Below are 17874 nucleotides of genomic sequence, written 5' to 3'. Positions count from 1 at the left end.
AATAATAAAATTAGTAAATAAAAATTATACAAATTAATTTTAATTTTTTAGTCATAATATAACTAATGAAAAAAAAGACATATTATTTCTATTTTGATATTAATTTTCTAATAATAAAATAAAAAATAAAATATATATATAATTATAATATAATTTAAAAAAAAATCATAATGAAGTGATGAAAAAGAATCATAATTACAATATAATTATAAACATCAAATATAATAAAATAATATTATTTTTAAAATATTAAAATAATTTATTTAATATTATTTATGTTAATATTATTATTAAAATATTATATCTATAATGTTATAAATAAAAAATTATAAAGTTGTCTAACGAGGTGCACGCATAAAGTGTCAATACATTTAAAATTGTATCGATCTTAAAAACATCAAAACCATTAATTATAATATAATAAGTAAATTTGTAATATTATCAGTATAAATATGTCGGTTTAATTAGAAAATATGTCAATATAAACATATCTATTACATTATATAAATGATACCTTATATGTTATTGTACTTAATAATATTTCCGATTAAATATCTATTTTATTATATAAGTGTTACCTAATATATTATTTTACTTAATAATATTTTCAATTAAATGATTAACATAATTGATATAAATTTTAACTGATTACTTAATTAACCGATCACATATTTTTTAACCGTTTTTTAGGCCATCAACGCAGAAGTCCCTACACCGAGGTATTTGGGCAATTTCGCGTAAACCTCGTGACAATTAAAGCCAACACATGGGTTCTGAACTGCTATAAAAATATTGAAACCCAGCGAAAAATCAAGAAAAGAAAATATACAGGGAGAGGGCAAAAGAGTTCAGTTTCAGGGATTCTTGTGAAAGCCTAAAATCGCTTGGCATGCATTTACTGTTTTAGCATCTCAAGAACTTCCTTCCTTAATATCATCGAATCCGCTTTTGTTTTTGTTTTTAATGAGTCTATTAGGGTTTAAATCCTTGGTGTATCTTGGTGACTTCTGTTTGGGAGAACTCAACACTATCCCTGTTCCCCCCTCCGATTTCCAATTCCCAAATAACGAAATCCGAATCCACCACACCTCCCCTACCAGCGAACGATGCATTCCTCTTTCCGTTCTCCGTACCATTTCCTCATTCCCCCTTCGTTGCAAGCTCGAATCCTCTTCTCCAGTCGAACAACCGCATTTGATTCATCTTTACGCCTCTTGCTTTTATGAATTCAAGGTGTCTTTCAATTCCCGCCCTCTTTGGTTTTATTTTTTTTTATTTTGTTTTTTAATCATGATTTTTTTCCTTGTTTTAGACGGCCGTGGTTTTGGTTGGAGATGAGGAGGTTCACTTAGTGGCAATGCCGAGTAAACAAAAGAAGTTTCCGTGCTTTTGGTGCTTCTCGGTTCCTACGGGACTGTACAATTCCTGCTTAGGGATGCTGAACTTAAGGTGTCTCGCAATTGTTTTCGATCTTGATGAAACGCTGATTGTTGCCAACACGATGAAGTCGTTTGAGGATAGGATCGAAGCTCTTAGGAGTTGGATGACAAGGGAGAGTGATCCGATTCGTCTCTCGGGGATGTCGGCTGAATTAAGAAGGTATATGGATGATCGCTTGCTCTTGAAGCAGTATACGGAGAGTGATTGTATCGTTGATAATGGAAAAACGTTTAAAGCACAGATGGAAGAGGTTCCACCTTTGTCTGATGGCCATGAAAAAGTTGTTCGGCCTGTGATTAGGTTGCAAGACAGAAATCTTGTCCTTACACGTATCAATCCTGAGGTTAGAGAAACAACCAGAGAAACAATGATTGACCTGATGCATTTTGTTGATCTAGTTGGCTATATATTAGTGGATTTGAAATCTACAAAGATTGTTCATCGAAACAAAATGTCCATGTATGGATTCTATTGGTTGTTTTAGAAGTTAGGACAAAGAAGCTCCGCTCTTATGTGACACTTTTAATGATATAATACGTTGAACTTAAGAGTGTCATGTGGAATTTACTGGACTGATAATCATTCCATGATACATACATTATGATCAGTGCTTAATGTAAAAGGTTTATACTGACAGTGGACGAATGGATAGGCTCTGTTTGGTTTGGACCATGAAGTTGTGTATGTTTTCACATTTATAAATTGCTCTCTTTGTCCAATGTCCAGATACGCGATACTAGCGTGCTTGTGAGGTTGCGTCCTGCATGGGAGGAATTGAGAAGCTATTTGACTGCAAAAGGGCGAAAGCGCTTTGAAGTATATGTCTGTACTATGGCTGAAAGGGATTATGCATTAGAGATGTGGAGGCTCCTTGATCCTGGGTCACACCTGATAGGCTCAAAACAACTACTGGAGCGAGTTGTCTGTGTCAAATCTGGCAAGTCTATATAACAATTTTATATGTCTTGTTTTGTACTGTGGACTTCTTGAGATGCTATCATTTAAACAATGAACGTTTTGTAGTAGGTAGCCTCCCTTTCTTGCTGGTGCCCCCACCTTGGCAACTACTATAGCAACTTTGTAATGGCCTTTTGGCTATTAAATAATTTTTACAGGTTCTAGGAAATCTTTGCTAAATGTGTTCCGAGATGGAAAGTGCCATCCTCAGATGGCAATGGTAATTGATGATCGTTCAAAGGTCTGGGAGGATAAAGATCAACCTCGAGTTCATGTAGTTCCCCCATTTGCTCCATATTATGCTCCTCAGGCAGAGGTTCATACTGTGCTTGTTTGCAGCTAACTTAATGAGAATTTGAGATATGGTTTTAGTTTTCTGATATTTTTGGTAAATCATCTTCCTCTTTTTTTTTAGACAGCAAATGCAGTTCCAGTCCTCTGTGTGGCAAGAAATGTTGCATGCAATGCCAGGGGTTTGTTTTTCAAGTAAGCCATTAATTTTGTGTGGTAGATGGCTATTTATCATTCTAATCCTCTTGTGTTTGCTCTTTAATTTCTTATTTTACTTTTTGTCCAGAGAGTTTGATGAGAATGTATTGCTGAAATTATCTGAAGTTTTTTATGAAGATGAGGTGGCAAATCTGCCTCATGCCTCTGACGTGAGCAGCTATTTGATGTCTGTGGTACACTAATTGACAATATATGATAGTAATTAATTGAGAGAAACTTCGAATTTCCAATTGTACTTGAGGCATTTACTCACCAGTGATTTGCAGGAAGCTAGCTTGGCTCCAAATGGGAACAATGGTGCTCCTATCTGTGAAGGAATGAATGGAGTTGATGTTGAACGGAGAATGAACCAATCGGTAAGTCTTAATTAGTTACATGGTAAATGGATATTAATTTTTCATTGCTCTGGGATAGAACTTTTATCGCACACGTGCTCTAAAGTTTATTGGTCTTGATTATTTCCAATTAGGGCTATAAACAAGTCGAGTATTACTAAGCTTGACTCAACTCGAAAAGTATAAAACTAAGCTCGACTCGACTCAAAATCAAAAATTGAAGCTCGATTTGAGTTTGAAAAAACTTGAATTCAAAATATTCTCAGACTTAGCTCGATTGAAGCCCAAACTCTAGCTCGAACCTGAAGCTTAAGTACATGAAAGCCTTATATTGTATTTTTTTTTAAATAACAACATATAAATGTTAATATCATTAATAATTTAATTTAAAAATCTAAAATTTTAATATATTATTTTTTTGAGTTGCTCGCGAGCTTTTCGAGTCAGGTACCTGAAGCTTAAGTACATGAAAGTCTCATTTACTGTCCTAGTTCCAATCAATGTTCCCCCCCCCCCCTTATTTTTTCATAATTATAGTATCTTAGTTTATTCAGGAGGACAAACATGTTATGGACTCTTCCACTCGGCCAATTACAAATAACGCCGAGTTGAGGATGGAAACCTCTCAGCCACCTGTTACAGAAGTTGTTGGCCCTTTATCTTCAATAGCACAATTGCCTTCTCAGAGTAGGATTTCCTATTAATGTTATTTTATTTTGAATGCATGATTTACCGGATTGGATTGTGTTTGATCTTATTTTTTGCTCTTATCTGTACTTTAGAACCTAGTTTACTTGGAGCTCCTTTTCTGCTTTCAAATCCTATGCCACTTGGAGCTTCAGTAAGACGAGATAACAACAGTAGTGATAGTGATTATGATATGAAGAGAAGAGCCCTTGGCACAAGACAGAATTTAGACTTGAAGAGTCAGAGCTCAGTCCAACCTCCACTCCTACCGAAATTTCCAGTACAAACATCATCATCAGTTGTCTCACAGCGAGGTTGGTTGACTAACGAAGACAGCAATGAAGCACATTTAAATGCTCGACCATCATGTACTGCACAAGAATCTGATGCAATGAAATCTAATAAATTGCGAGCTTATCAGAATCCATTTTCTCATACTGCACCAGGTTCCGTCTCTACTGGTTTACCATCACATGCGTCCCAAGTGAAGGTTGAAGAGGTTTGGTCAAAATTCCTTCAGATTTATCTTATATAACATGTGTGCATCCTAAATTTTGTCTTCTATACTTCAGGCACGTACTAGACTTGATACACCAAAACAGAATGTTCTGCGTACTGCTCATGTATTAGGTTTGTGAAGCTATTACTCTTCTCTTTTGTGTCAGGCAGTTGTTGCATGGTGTTGAATATTGATATGCTGTCTAAAGCTGGCTTTGTAGTTTTACAAGTCTATACTTGGTAGAATAGTTTGAATATGGAATAATGAGAACTGCTATCAGTGGTGGATACGTTTTAGAGTATCAATGTTGAAGGTAAATATGCTTGTTAAACTGTACTTGATAAATAGACATACTAGTGAAAAAGGAAAGGAAGAACTGTCTAGGAAGGGAAGATGCTGTAGAAGAGTGGAACGATGAATGAAAGAGTTGAATTGGCCTTTTCAAGATCATTGCATTAATTTAGATGTTGTGGGAGAAGAACATGGTTCCGAGGTTTCTAATGCTCATGCATTTAGAAGACTTGATGGTTTTAAAAAGCACGTCTAGGTGCAAAGCGATGATGGGCGCAAGAAAAATCGCCTCTAAAGTTAGAGGTGGAGCGAGGCCCGAGAAGCTCAAATGGGCACGCACCTTTTAGGCTTTTGGGAAGGCACCAAAGCGCACCGGCTCTGCAGCTTTGCTGTTCTCTGGTTTTTGCTTTATCTGTTTTTTTTTGTTGCTATAATAGAGTCGAGTCTCAACTATTTTTCACAGCAAGATTTAGACTAGCAGCTTGGTTCTTAGCCAAATTCCCTAAAGCCCCTGTTTTGATGGATTCTCTCATTGGTGGCCCTTTACTTGGGGACTTGGATTTTTTCACAAAGCCTCAACCAGCACCTTCGGTATCCTGGACTCCCCCTCCTGCGGGGTATTTCAAAATGAATGTGGATGCAGCAGATAGAAGTGATCGGAAAGCAGGTGGTATAGGTGGGATTCTTAGCTATAACTCTAGCTTAGTTCTAGGGACTTTTTCAGAACCTTCTGTTCCCGGCCCACAAGTTTTTGTGGAATTGATGACTATTAGATCTGGTTTAATTTTCTTTGAAGCTTTGAAGTGGTGTTCTAAGGGTCGATTGATTATTGAAGCTGATAGTAAGGTTTTGTGCGGAGTGGATAAAGAATCCGGATGTCTGTCCAGGTTTTTATGCTTCAATTTGTATGGAGTTAAAGGATGGAATCAGCAGCATAGAGGGTATTCTTCGTTGGATTCCTAGACCAGCTAAAATGGAAGCAGATGCACTAGCTAAGACAGGAATTGGTTAGGAGAGAGTTTTGTCTGGATTTTGGGTGATTTCTTTGTGTTAGGGATTAAGTTGTCTGTTTTGGTTATGTAGTCTGTTTATAATAATCTTTTGTAATCTTCCTTTATATTTTAATAAAATATGAGGCACTCTTTTCCCCCTTCCGCTTTTTATTGGAATACCTTCCGGTATTCTAGTAATTATGAAGGGGGTTTTAACGAGGCCTCCAATTCCTATATTAAACAAATGTCTAAAGCAATCTAATATAATAAAATATTATAATGGATAGATTCTTGCTGTTTATCCTATTCCCATCATTTTTTATTCTTTTATTCCCATTACTTTTCTTTATTAAATATTTCACTAGTCCTTACTATGGTTTTTTATCAGGTTTTTGCTTTTCATTAGTCTTATTGCTTTTTATATTTGGTTTTTGCTTTGCCATTCTCTGGTTTTTGTTTTCTTTAATAATTATTATTTATAAGGTTCTTAACCTTGAGGTCGTGGGATCGAGTCCCACGGAGGGCATTTCATAATTCGGAGGTCTTCTACGGAAGTTGCTCTCAACCTGGTGTTGGGGGCAGCCTACTATCTTACCTCCCCCTTACCCCATTATATATGGGAACAAGGGACAGCCATTTTTTGTATTTACACAACTAACGTTTTTCATCTAAATTTTTATTAATATACTCATATTCTTATATCAATTTTAAAAATAAATTATTAGAATTCATTACTTATAATGAGAAAATTTGATATAAAATATTGACTAAATCAAAAATTTTATAACTTTTTAACTAAAATAATGAAAATTATAGTATTTTATTTTAAAATTAATTATTATATTCACATATTATAAAATAATTAATTTAATTCAAAAATCAAAATACATAACTAACATTATTTTATACATTAAATTCTTTATACTTAAACATATAATTATTAATTTATTATAGTGTCACTCACCCTCAATCTGTGTTTATGCATTTTCGAAACAAAGGTTTCGAAAATAGACAATAGTGAAGTAACATAGTGTGGGAAGGAGATAAGTACTGTATCGATGGGTAATGTGTATGGATATGTTCCAGACTTGATTTATAATTTTTTTAGCACAAACGATGCGCCTCACATACGAAAGGCGTGCGCCTTGTGCCTAGGCTCCAGGGACCTTTTGTGCCTCAGTGCGCCTTGCGCCTTTAAAAACCAAGCTTGATCCTAATTTCAGTGGATGATTGTTTGAATTCTCTTGCAGAGACAGGTGGAACTCAGAATCCTGTGCCCTCTATTAATAGAGAATTGCAATCTGAAGGAAAAATGAATCTTCTACCCTCCCATTTGTCAATAGGTGTTTTACAAGAAATTGGACGAAGATGTGGTTCAAAGGTACTGCTACTTTCAGGATTGGGATCTCGTCCATTATTTTTCTACCTTGCTATATCCAATTATATTTAATCACCGTTCATAAGTATTATTGTCATAATATGCATAAGTTCCCGAACATTTGAATGGTGCTGACTAGTGTATTATGAAGTAATGGACAAAAATAATAGAAGTGAAACTGGCTCTTCCCTTACATGCATGCATATTTATATTTAAGCTTGACTGCCTTGGTTAATCAATTTTTTGTCTTCCATATTTGTACTCTACAGGTTGAGTTCAGGTCTGTTGTAAGCACCAGTAAGGATTTGCAGTTTTCTGTTGAGGTCAGTGAAACCTATATTTCTTTGCTAATAAACAGATTTGTTATGGATAGGTCTGTGAGTTTTCAACCGTGTTTGTCTTGAAAATCCTTTGTTTTGGGGTATTGGCATGTGTTTCTCCTTGAAACCAGCTTCACTAATGCTCTTTGTTCCCTGATTTCCTTTTCCCTCTGTAGTTTGCTCCTTGGTTTTTACTTTTCAGAAAGCTGCTCACTTTTCTGGCTTATTTTTTTAAGGTTTTATTCACTGGCGAGAAGATTGGTGTTGGAATGGGCAAGACAAGGAGGGATGCTCAACAGCAAGCTGCTGAGCTTGCTCTGCATAATTTAGCAGGTGAATTTCATATATGCTATTTTTCTTGCTGTACTTTTTATAGGAGTTATTCTGTTTGTTCCAAGACTGGAACCATGCACCTTGGTTTTGATATGATTGATTCAGACATGAATAATTGGCATTATAGTCTTTGGGGCTATATTTTCTAAACTTTTCCAAAGGTCCCATGAATCTTATCTCCATTATATTTGAGTTCTCTTTAGATGCGATGGAAGGATTTTAAACTTCTTAGCGCTTTTTTGGAGCCTTATAGGGCTATATGGATATACATATATTCATACATCATACTCAGTAAACAATATGATATTGGTATAATATGAGTGCTCCTTTGGATTATAAATATTGTCTTCTTTAGTTTTGTGTTTTTCTCAGCCATGCATCAAGAAAAAATGCTGGAAGGAACTGAGCTTTTTTTTTATACATGGTATCTCAGAAAAATATGTAGCATTTATAGCACCTCGTTCGGGAGCTGTGGATAGTGATTTCGATAGTCTCACTCTTGGAACTGAAAATGGATTTCTATGGGACACGAGTCCTGCATCAAATGAAGCAATAATAGAGGACAGGTTACCTAAAGATAATACTTCTGAGGTGGGCATTCCTGGCGATGCTTTCATTACTTGATTTGATTTCTTTGTTTAAAAAAAAAAAGAAATAAAGTGACCCTTGGATAAAGGGCATGTGGGCAAAAAGTTTCTAGACATGAGGTTGTGGTTATCTGGAGAGAAACCACTCCTCTTTGGAATGCACCAAGATGTAAGAGCTGAAAGTAGAGTGGTCTGGCTTCATGTCTGCTACTGCTGCCTTAACTGGTTATCCTTTAAAGAGGTAATGACTTGATGTCAGTCAGTCTTTAGTTTCTACCCTTTATCCAAGGACTCCCGGTACAATTCTTTAAGCTTCTTATTCCCTCTTGTAAAAGTTGTCCCAGACATAGTTTTGCCGAACATGAATCCTCGGTTGGCAACCTATTATTTAACGAGTTTGTCAAAGCATAATGAGCTGATTTATGTATTTGGAGAATGTTTCATGTCTGGTTTTGCTTGCTTGTTACCTGATGATGAATTGTTATGAGCACTCTTATTACTGAGTTTGTCTGTTTATTTATGTACTTGGAGGCTTGAAATGAAGTTTTAGAATGGAATCTTAATAATTTATTATTGTTTTCCTGAATGAAAGATCTGGAACCATTGCAATTAGTGATTGAAACTGGCATGGATTAACCCACTTTTTTTTTTTTTTTTTTTGATGACTAAATCTCAGGCTGCCGATGTGGAACCTGGGAGTAATTCGTCCAGTATAGCAACTCAACCAGTTGAAAAGCGTGCCAATTCACCAAGGTATGTTTTCCTTCGTTTGCTTTTGGCGGATCTTCAGAGGTCATATCTCCATATGAATATGCGAGACAAATGTTAGACACGGATATTTCAAACAAAATGAAGAGTCCGGGCAACATAGCATCAGTCTGTGACTTGGTATTATTGTGAAAAGTTTCTTTGTTTCTCGCCTATCAATCTCCAACTCGGATTCACATTTGAAAGGAATGTTTTGAAATTAGAAAGTTCCGTCTTTTCATAACCTTGGTTTTCAAAGGCACGCCTAGGCGGGAGGCGTAGCCAGGCAATGAATATGGCACCCGCCTGGGTTGAGGCGAGGCGATTGACAAGAGGTGCCCGGAGGCACGCGCCTCAGGGCTTTAGGCATGGGTGCAGTGCCTTTGCGCCTTTTGGATTTTTTTAAGATATTAATATTTTAATAAATTATTATATTTTAATATTAAAAAAAACCATCTTAAAAAAAACTCTCACTCTCGATACAATCACCAAACATAATCTCTAATATTCTTTCACGCCTGATATATATTTTGTTCTTTAAAGAACTTCAATATTATTTATCGTGTTATTTTTAGTACAAAATATAGTTTACACTTGATATATTATATACTACAAACAGTGCACCTCGCATACAAAAGGCATGCCCTTGTGCCTTGTGCCTTGTGCCTTGTGCCTAGGCTCCAGGGACTTTTGCACCCCGGTGCAAATTGCGCCCCTAAAAACCAAGTTCATAACATTGAAGGATGAAAATTTGTGTTGGAGCTTTCATTATTAAAGGAGTGAATGTTTTAATCCCTCATCTTCCTATCTCAATGTGCAGATTATCTGAATCAGTGCCAAGCGAATAATCAAAGGAAGGAGTCCTGTGTTGATTAGAAAGTCTATCGTCATCACGGCAACCGAAAAATGAACCATGAGAAGGTTTTGAGATGACATGAATTTAGCATAACAGACGTGATGAGATTACAACCTTTGATTTTTTGATATCTTATGAGGTGAATAGATCTGTCTCTCTCTCACACACACACACCAGGAAATATGGAGGCAATGTTTAATCATTTTTTTTGACTCATCATTTCCTGCTATGTGTCGTGTATGATCATAAGGCTCAGCTTGTCCTCAGATCTGAGAGTCGAATTTATGTTAAGTTGGAGATATCAGTGTTTCAACGATCAGCACGAGTTCAATTTTTCTGGGTTTAGAATTTTATGATGGAAATTTCAGAGGGCAGAGGTGAAAATCTTACAGTCTGGTTTCTTCCCTATAGATCAAAATGCATAAAAAAGACACCGACCTTCAACTTCCACCAACTGGAAGATCCGACACTGAAAAAGGAATTCAGAAACGTTCTCTTTCATGCTTGGAACAAGATTTTCAGGGTTGGAGTCGCTTGTTCTAAAACAACTTGAGAAAAACAAGAATGTGGTTCAAAACCAATTTGATTTTAAAATCAAACGCTTATGAAATTGCCAAAGCCTACCGATCAAGAGAGATTCCAAAATCATTGATGGACTCGTGATCTCGAGGTTCAAATTGGATAACCAATTATGGCGAGAAAGCACAAAATTTATGGGATTCAACTTCACCAGAGAAAATAGAATGGTTCAATGGTCGAGAGAACATAATAAATTATTTACTTGGGGGTGGAGATCTGGTTTATGAGGATCATCCTTGGTTTGAAGAAAGCAGAGGGGTTTTTGTTGATGGAATTATAATTAAAATATTATGTAGATAAAAAAAAAAGTGCGTATAATAATTTTGTTCCACTATCGAAAGTCGAAACAAGGTATCAACAAATCAACCTCCATTCATGAACTGGTAGAAGCGTTGCACTTTTACTGCACACTAAGTTTTTCGAGAGATGAGCAATAAAGAACTAACAATGTTCATGTCATAAGAAGATTATGTAGACCGACTTTTCTTTCTCCAATATTGATTTTTATCATGCTAATATTTATTCTCCATCCTCATCTTATCTTTCAAAGGTTCAACACTTATTGTTGTCATTCTAATCCATTTTATTTCTAATCCTAGTTAGGGCTGTGAACGAGTTGAGCTCGACTCGAAAACAGACAAGCCTAAAATTTTGAAGCTTGACCTAGACTCGAAATCATGAACTGAAGCTCGTAAAAGCTCGAAATGAAAAAAAAAATCTTAAACTTAACTATATTGAAGCCTCAAACACAAACTCGAACTTGAACTTTAAATACATGAAAACCTTATATTGCATTTAAAAAAATCAACACAAATGTTAATATTATTAATAATTTTTAAAAAAATAAAATCTTAATATATTATATTTTCAAGTTGCTCACGAGCTTTTCAAGTTGAGTATCAAGTAGCTCGTTTCGGCTCGTTAAAAACTCGAGTCTTATCTCATTTACAACTTAATCCTAGTAAGTTCTGCTCATATCACTATCGAGATCATTATCAAATAATATCATCAACTCTCTATACTACTCAAATTTTTATCACTAGTTGTTTTCGATAAGTTTAGTTTTAAAAGATTGATTTGTGCACGAACCAAGTTATCTCAGTGGTTAAAGGAATGGTTGTTGTTTCAAGAGATGGGTTCGAACACCAACGATTGTATGCTATTTGAGCGTTTATTATCAAATGATTGAGAGTTTCTAGAACAAATAATACCACTTTTAATCACTCTAGATTAATAATAAAAAGGCTTAATATTATTAAAGTTGATAATATTAGGTTGTTGGGGGCATGATGTCTTGGTTTTGATAAAGAAATTACTAGGTTATAAAGTTTCAAAGTATGAGGGGTAAAATGGTAATTTTACTTAAATTAAGTTTCATTTTTGTAAGATAGGTCAGGAGATGATGATATGATATGATTTTGAAGGTTTTAAAGTGATATTCAAATTTTTGGAGGCCAATTTTTAAAAACATAAAAGTTAAGGGATTAATTTGTAAAGTTTTCAAAAGTTAAAGATGACAAAATTTCAGTCCAATTTCAATTAGTTGCTGGAGAGAATGGTTGGAACTGAACAAAATAGCTTGTGCGGAGATATTTTTAAATTAGATGGACTAAATTAGAAGAAGAAAAAGAAAGGTGAAAATTAAACCGAATGACCTAATTATATTGGTCAAAGAAGAGGTGATAGAATTGGACACATTTTATGCAGAGAAAGAAAGGAATTTTAGTATTTTATTTTTGAAATATTAGAGAACAAATTAAAACTTTTGGATAAAAAAAACTATTAGAGATAAAGTTTTTCTACTCAAATTAAAATGTCTTCTAAACTAAATGTCCAAAGGTCAAGAGAATGAAGTTATACAAGGATTAGCATATGACGAAATTGGTCACTAATATCTTAGTAAGTTTTTGTTTCTCCCACTAAAGTTTTAAAAATAACAAATTGGTCACTAAAGTTATCGATTTGTAACAAGATGGTCAATCTATTGTTATCTCTTTTAAATTGATGATGTGACAATGTTAATAAAAAAGTTAATATTTAGTTTTACCCCTAAACTATTGGTAAAACATCAAATAAGACCTTAAACAAAGATTTTATATCTAATTTATTCTAGAACCTTTCTAATTTATAGTTTTTTCAAACACCCCACCACTACAACTATATTCGAACCATATTGCATGGATAAATGGAGTTTTTCTATTAAAGACAAATGAACGAGTATTTAAAGTCATATATTCGATTAATTTTAATGTAAAATAAATGCTTTTGGCACGAGTATTTAAACAAATAGAACGCTGTCAATGATTAAAAAAGATTCTGAACAAATACTACCTTATAATCACCCTATACTATGCAAAAAGGAATTATGGATACTGTATGTGCCATTGGATCTTACTGGAAATTCTAACTTTAGATCTAGCCATTGGATTGAGATATTATAATTACATTTTAAAAATAAAGGAATTATATTATTAGATTAAATGAAGGAAAAGATGAACAAAAAGTGTACATCTTCTTCCTCACTTAGACATATTTTTATAAGACATAATTTTATAAGGGTTCTCCTCAATTGTTTTATTGAGCTGAAATCGAAGGGTGGTTAAGTTTTAAACAGATTAAAGAACAAGTATAGGTTTTAAATCCAGTAAAATTATTTTTATAATTATTTTAAAATTTTAAAATCGGAATCAAATTGAGATAGTTTGTAAAATCTAAAATTATTTATTAAAATTAAAATCAAATTTGTATTTTAATTATAATTTAGAGATCACGTTATATATTATTATTATTTTTTTATAAATTTACGATGTTATTAATGCACCTTAAACTAATTATCAAAATTGATAATAGTGGTGATCATAATATAATATTTCAAATATTGATGCTGAAAATAAAATTCACTAAAACATTTATAGCTTACCCAACAAAGCTTTACACAGAATTTAGGGATCATTTTATGTAGTTCACCCTCATATAAATAATTTGGTTTCCGGAGGCGCAATAAATACGTCTCTTTACGGAGGAAACGAAACAAAATCAAGAATTGCAGAGGGAAATCGAAGACCTGAAAAACAGTTGAAAATGGATGTGTTAAAAACTCAGCAAATATCGGCTCGATCCATAGAGAAGGTAATCGTTCACCCTTTGGTTCTTCTAAGCATCGTTGATAACTACAATCGTGTCGCTAAAGACACGCACAAGCGCGTCGTCGGAGTCCTCCTTGGTTCTTCCTTCAAAGGCACCGTCGACGTCACCAACAGCTACGCAGGTTTCTCCATTTCTTTCTTTTTACTGTTTATTTTCCCTTTTATTTTATTTTTTTATTTTCGTTCTAGATCTGAATCGTTCTGTTTGCTTTAATAAATATTGTTTACGGGAATGTTATGTTATTATCTTTTGCACGATTGCTGATTGAGATGTTGCTTGTGCTGAATTATAATTTATAATTATAGGGTTTTTAGAGTAATTTTTAGGTTTTAGGGTTTTAGCTCTGATTGTTGGGTTTGAATTGAGACTGTTTGTTAATTGTGTTTGTGTTGACCTAAATTTCCCTCTTTTTTGCTTGAATATATGGAATCAAAGGCAATTAATGTGTGTTATTGAAGATGATGCAATTAAAGAGGTATTTGAAGAAATACCTTGGTCCTCCTTATGTTTTGATAGTATAGTTTCTTATTTTTGAGCTTTTGTTGACACTTGACTTGCGTTAATTAGTATTATCGTGTTTGAAGAGGTTGATTATTGAATTTTCAGTTCCTTTTGAGGAAGACGAGAAGGACCCTGGTATATGGTTCCTTGACCACAACTACCATGAATCAATGTTTTCAATGTTCAAGAGGATTAATGGTAACTAGTTTCTCAACTTAGAATAAAGATGGTGCTTCTTTTAGTTTATCTATTCTCTGCTTTCTTGTTTCATCTGTTATTCTGTTAAGATTTAATATTCTTTATATCTGGAATTGATTTGATCATTGTTTTAGCAAAGGAGCATGTTGTTGGTTGGTATAGTACGGGCCCAAAATTACGGGAAAATGATCTGGATATTCACAGATTATTCCACAAGTAAGATTTTATTAATTGTTATTTATTATACTGTTCTTAACTTTAATTTCCAGTCCAATCTTTTAACCAGGAGCTTTTGATGTTGCAGCTATGTCCCAAATCCTGTTTTGGTCATCATTGATGTTCAACCGAAGGAGTTGGGGATCCCCACCAAGGCCTACTATGATGTTGAAGAGGTTAAGGAGGTAAGAACAATTTTTGGATGCATTGTTTTTCATTTATGGGATGGAGAAAGAGCTTGTCTGTTGAGGTGGATAGACGGTCCTGATATTAAGTGGGACTGCAACTAGTAATGATCTTTTGCAAGAAGCTGTCACTTTTATATGTATTTGTTGGGCATTTGTAATATGTTGGTAATGATGCAGAATGCCACTCAAAAGAGCCAAAAGATTTTCGTTCATGTTCCTTCTGAAATTGCTGCTCACGAAGTTGAGGAGATTGGTATGTTAGCAGATGAAATTTTATATCTTCTCTGAAAGTTGCCTTTTTTGATTAATTCTAGTTTATTGGATTTGTGGAGCATTAATTTTCTTACAATACAACTTTTTCACCCACAAACAGGAGTGGAACACTTGCTAAGGGATGTTAAAGATACAACCATTAGTACACTTGCAACTGAGGTTTTTTTCTCTTTATTTATTTTTCAATTCCAGTTAGTAATAAAGCTTTTACTTTTGTGGAAAACTTTTAACTAAGGGATTATATATATACCTTGGTCTTAATAACAGGTAACTGGAAAGCTCACAGCTTTGAAGGGTTTGGATGCAAGGTTAAGAGAGATACGGTCATACCTTGATCTTGTTATTGATGAGAAGCTTCCACTTAATCATGAAATACTGTACCACTTACAGGTGAACTATTTCTGCTGATGGTTGAAAGCAAAGTTTAAAAGAATTTGTAGTCGTCAAATTTAAGTTCAGTACTTGATTGCATAAATTTTCTTGAACTCATCAATTTTTTTTTCTTGAACTTATCTACTTGATTTATCCAGAATATTGACAACAGTATATAGTTTTAGGCCTAGTTGGGTTTGTTATTGTCTGCCTCACTAATGTTACTGTTTTTCCATGCTTGAACTGCAGGATGTGTTCAACTTGCTGCCAAATCTAAACGTAAATGAACTAATCAAGGCTTTTGCAGGTAATACAAAATCAACCATACATATCTCAAAAAATCGCCGAACATGCTCATGTTCTTTCAGATTAAAAGGATATGCATTAACTTTTGAAATTCATTTATCCACATTTTCAACTTGTGCAGTAAAAACAAATGATATGATGTTGGTGATATATCTATCGTCTCTCATCCGAAGTGTCATTGCACTCCATAACTTGATCAATAACAAGGTGAGAAAGCTGCTTCTGATTTCCCTGCTATGTTTAAACCATGCTGAAGCTTGTAGGTTGTGTTTTGACTGGCAATTTGATTTGGTTTTTCAGATGCTAAACAAAGAACATGAGAAAGCCATGGATGCTAAGCCAGCAATCGTACCGGCTTCCAGTTGAAGCTGAATATCATCTGATATTACTCAGGAGTTCTAATCATGACACGGAGTGGCTATTAACTGTCATAGGATCTTCATTCCTCAGATTTTGTATTCTTCATAGCTCGATCAGGGATATCACTAGGCTCCAGAATTGAGAGTTTTAAATCTCATTGTTTTCCGTACAACTGTTCGACTTTAGTAATGAAGTGCATTTTTATTAGCTTTAAATCATGTTGAATCAATCATTTGAGTGCTAGATACTGCTTTTCCCGTCCTACAAAGTGTTCTGGTTTGTTATGAGAAGCCTTCATTTGTACTTTTATTCTATTGGTGAAATAGAACCTATGCTACATGACATCCATGAATTTAGATCGAATTTGTTACTTCCTTTCACATTAATAAAAGACCGGTAGTGTCGACTGAGCTAGTATAGATGTTGTAAATCTTTGCGGGGTATTTTATGTATATCATCCATGGGAACCGTAAATGAAAAAAGATCTTTTGCTTCTGCGTTTAACAAGCTGAGGTTGGTGTTGAAATACCTTTCTAAACCCCAGATTCATTGTTGGTGAAATATTCTTGCACGCATCTTGATTATATCAAGCATATGTTCAAAACTTCCACCAAGTGTTCTATGCATTTATGTATAGGCACGTGTCCTCCAAATTTTCTGGTCCAACGATAATTTAGGTTCCTTTTTTTTTCATAATATAATTTAGGTTCTTATAAACATAAATATTAAATAAATTAAACTTATTAGCCCGTGACTATGCAGCTCATGATGGATTCTCGCCTCCTGGTCATGGTTAACATATTCTCAATACTTGGATAAATACCAACTTAGTAATGGGAAGACAATGATTACTATTCCTGCTCTATTTTATTTCCAATAAAAGAAAGTTGCAGGTTTTGCATCCTTAATTTTCTAAACTGAATCAAGTTGGAGTAGTGAATAGGAAGTGAATGTAATTAAGATTAATTCAATTGCTTTCTGCATCCCATTTCGGAAATCAAAACAATCAATGAATGGAAACCCTTTTGTTTTCTCATCCCCCTTTCATTTACACATCTTCTCGTGATCTACACTTCCTAGCAAGAGCATGTGGAAACCGAGTTTGATCTTGACAAAGATGAAGAAGAATTCAAGAACTCGATGCAATCTTCTATAGCTTCGGCATGATGAGAGTCGATAGACTCGGCCAACGACCGTGACCTTGGAAGATTCGAAGAAGAAACCTTATGCGAAGACTTCCTTCGGATCGATACGAACCGCAACGCTCTCGCAAGTTTCATTCCGAAACGCCTCAACAATCTTGCAGGTGAAAATGAGCTCTTGACAAGCCTCAATCTAAACATCCCGATAACGGCCCTTCTTTTTCTCCTTCTTCTGCCACTTCTCCCATCCTTTAGACCGATCGTCGGCCTTTCGTCGGTGTCGGAGCTGCAAAGCACTTGCTTGATTGTTGTTCTTGACATACTGGACTAGGGAGAAGGATCTAGAGCTAAGGGGGAAAAATATACGTTTGTATGGAAGAAACTTTAATTGGTGAGTCTTAGTGAATTTGAGAAATGGGGAAGTGACAGAGGAAGAAGAATCACGGGGTAAGGTTTTGGATGGTACTTTATGATTGATGGAGTAAGTTGAAGGATAATTAATTTGTAAGTTAAGCTTTAAGCTTATTCATTGTCAAAAGTTTTGACTACAGGGGCCTAATTTATTAAATTTTGGCAAACCTTTTTGGCAGACCAATTCAATTTTCACATGCAACTGTGTATACGTGCATGAAACATGCACCAAAGCGTATTGAATGTAAA

The 17874-nt window shown here is 34.6% G+C and overlaps 3 protein-coding genes across 5 annotated transcripts; 2 read left to right on the top strand and 1 right to left on the bottom strand.

Annotated features, from left to right (window-relative positions):
• The first annotated feature begins 826 nt into the window (after nucleotides 1-826).
• Nucleotides 827-10257, top strand: LOC120211079 (RNA polymerase II C-terminal domain phosphatase-like 2). 3 transcript variants are annotated; one of them, XM_039209701.1, is made up of 16 exons: nucleotides 827-1233; nucleotides 1313-1783; nucleotides 2167-2377; nucleotides 2556-2713; nucleotides 2813-2883; nucleotides 2975-3056; nucleotides 3174-3263; nucleotides 3788-3929; nucleotides 4025-4428; nucleotides 4502-4559; nucleotides 6962-7092; nucleotides 7359-7412; nucleotides 7646-7742; nucleotides 8176-8333; nucleotides 9006-9082; nucleotides 9897-10257. In XM_039209701.1, the coding sequence occupies exons 1-16, from the start codon at nucleotides 964-966 to the stop codon at nucleotides 9922-9924; spliced, it is 2502 nt and encodes an 833-aa protein (XP_039065632.1). In that variant the 5' UTR covers nucleotides 827-963; the 3' UTR covers nucleotides 9925-10257. The 3 variants fall into 3 exon arrangements, with proteins under 3 accessions (XP_039065632.1, XP_039065631.1, XP_039065630.1); XM_039209700.1 differs by having other exon boundaries at nucleotides 2975-3080; nucleotides 3797-3929; nucleotides 9897-10256; XM_039209699.1 differs by having other exon boundaries at nucleotides 2975-3080; nucleotides 9897-10256.
• Nucleotides 10258-13543: 3286 nt separating this feature from the next.
• LOC120211043 (26S proteasome non-ATPase regulatory subunit 7 homolog A) lies at nucleotides 13544-16218 on the top strand. Its single transcript, XM_039209663.1, has 10 exons — nucleotides 13544-13779; nucleotides 14265-14357; nucleotides 14492-14573; nucleotides 14662-14758; nucleotides 14939-15014; nucleotides 15135-15193; nucleotides 15302-15424; nucleotides 15656-15713; nucleotides 15834-15919; nucleotides 16013-16218. Exons 1-10 carry the CDS (start codon nucleotides 13593-13595, stop codon nucleotides 16076-16078), a joined length of 927 nt encoding a protein of 308 aa, XP_039065594.1. The 5' UTR covers nucleotides 13544-13592; the 3' UTR covers nucleotides 16079-16218.
• Nucleotides 16219-17148: 930 nt separating this feature from the next.
• LOC120211015 (josephin-like protein) lies at nucleotides 17149-17535 on the bottom strand. Its single transcript, XM_039209643.1, has one exon. The coding sequence runs from the start codon at nucleotides 17533-17535 to the stop codon at nucleotides 17149-17151; it is 387 nt and encodes a 128-aa protein (XP_039065574.1).
• Nucleotides 17536-17874: the final 339 nt, after the last annotated feature.

Source organism: Hibiscus syriacus, unplaced genomic scaffold (assembly GCF_006381635.1).
Source record: "Hibiscus syriacus cultivar Baekdansim isolate YM2019G1 unplaced genomic scaffold, ASM638163v2 tig00109957_pilon, whole genome shotgun sequence".
In the NCBI taxonomy this organism is placed as follows: Eukaryota; Viridiplantae; Streptophyta; class Magnoliopsida; order Malvales; family Malvaceae; genus Hibiscus; species Hibiscus syriacus.
This window is presented reverse-complemented; position numbering and strand designations above follow the sequence as displayed.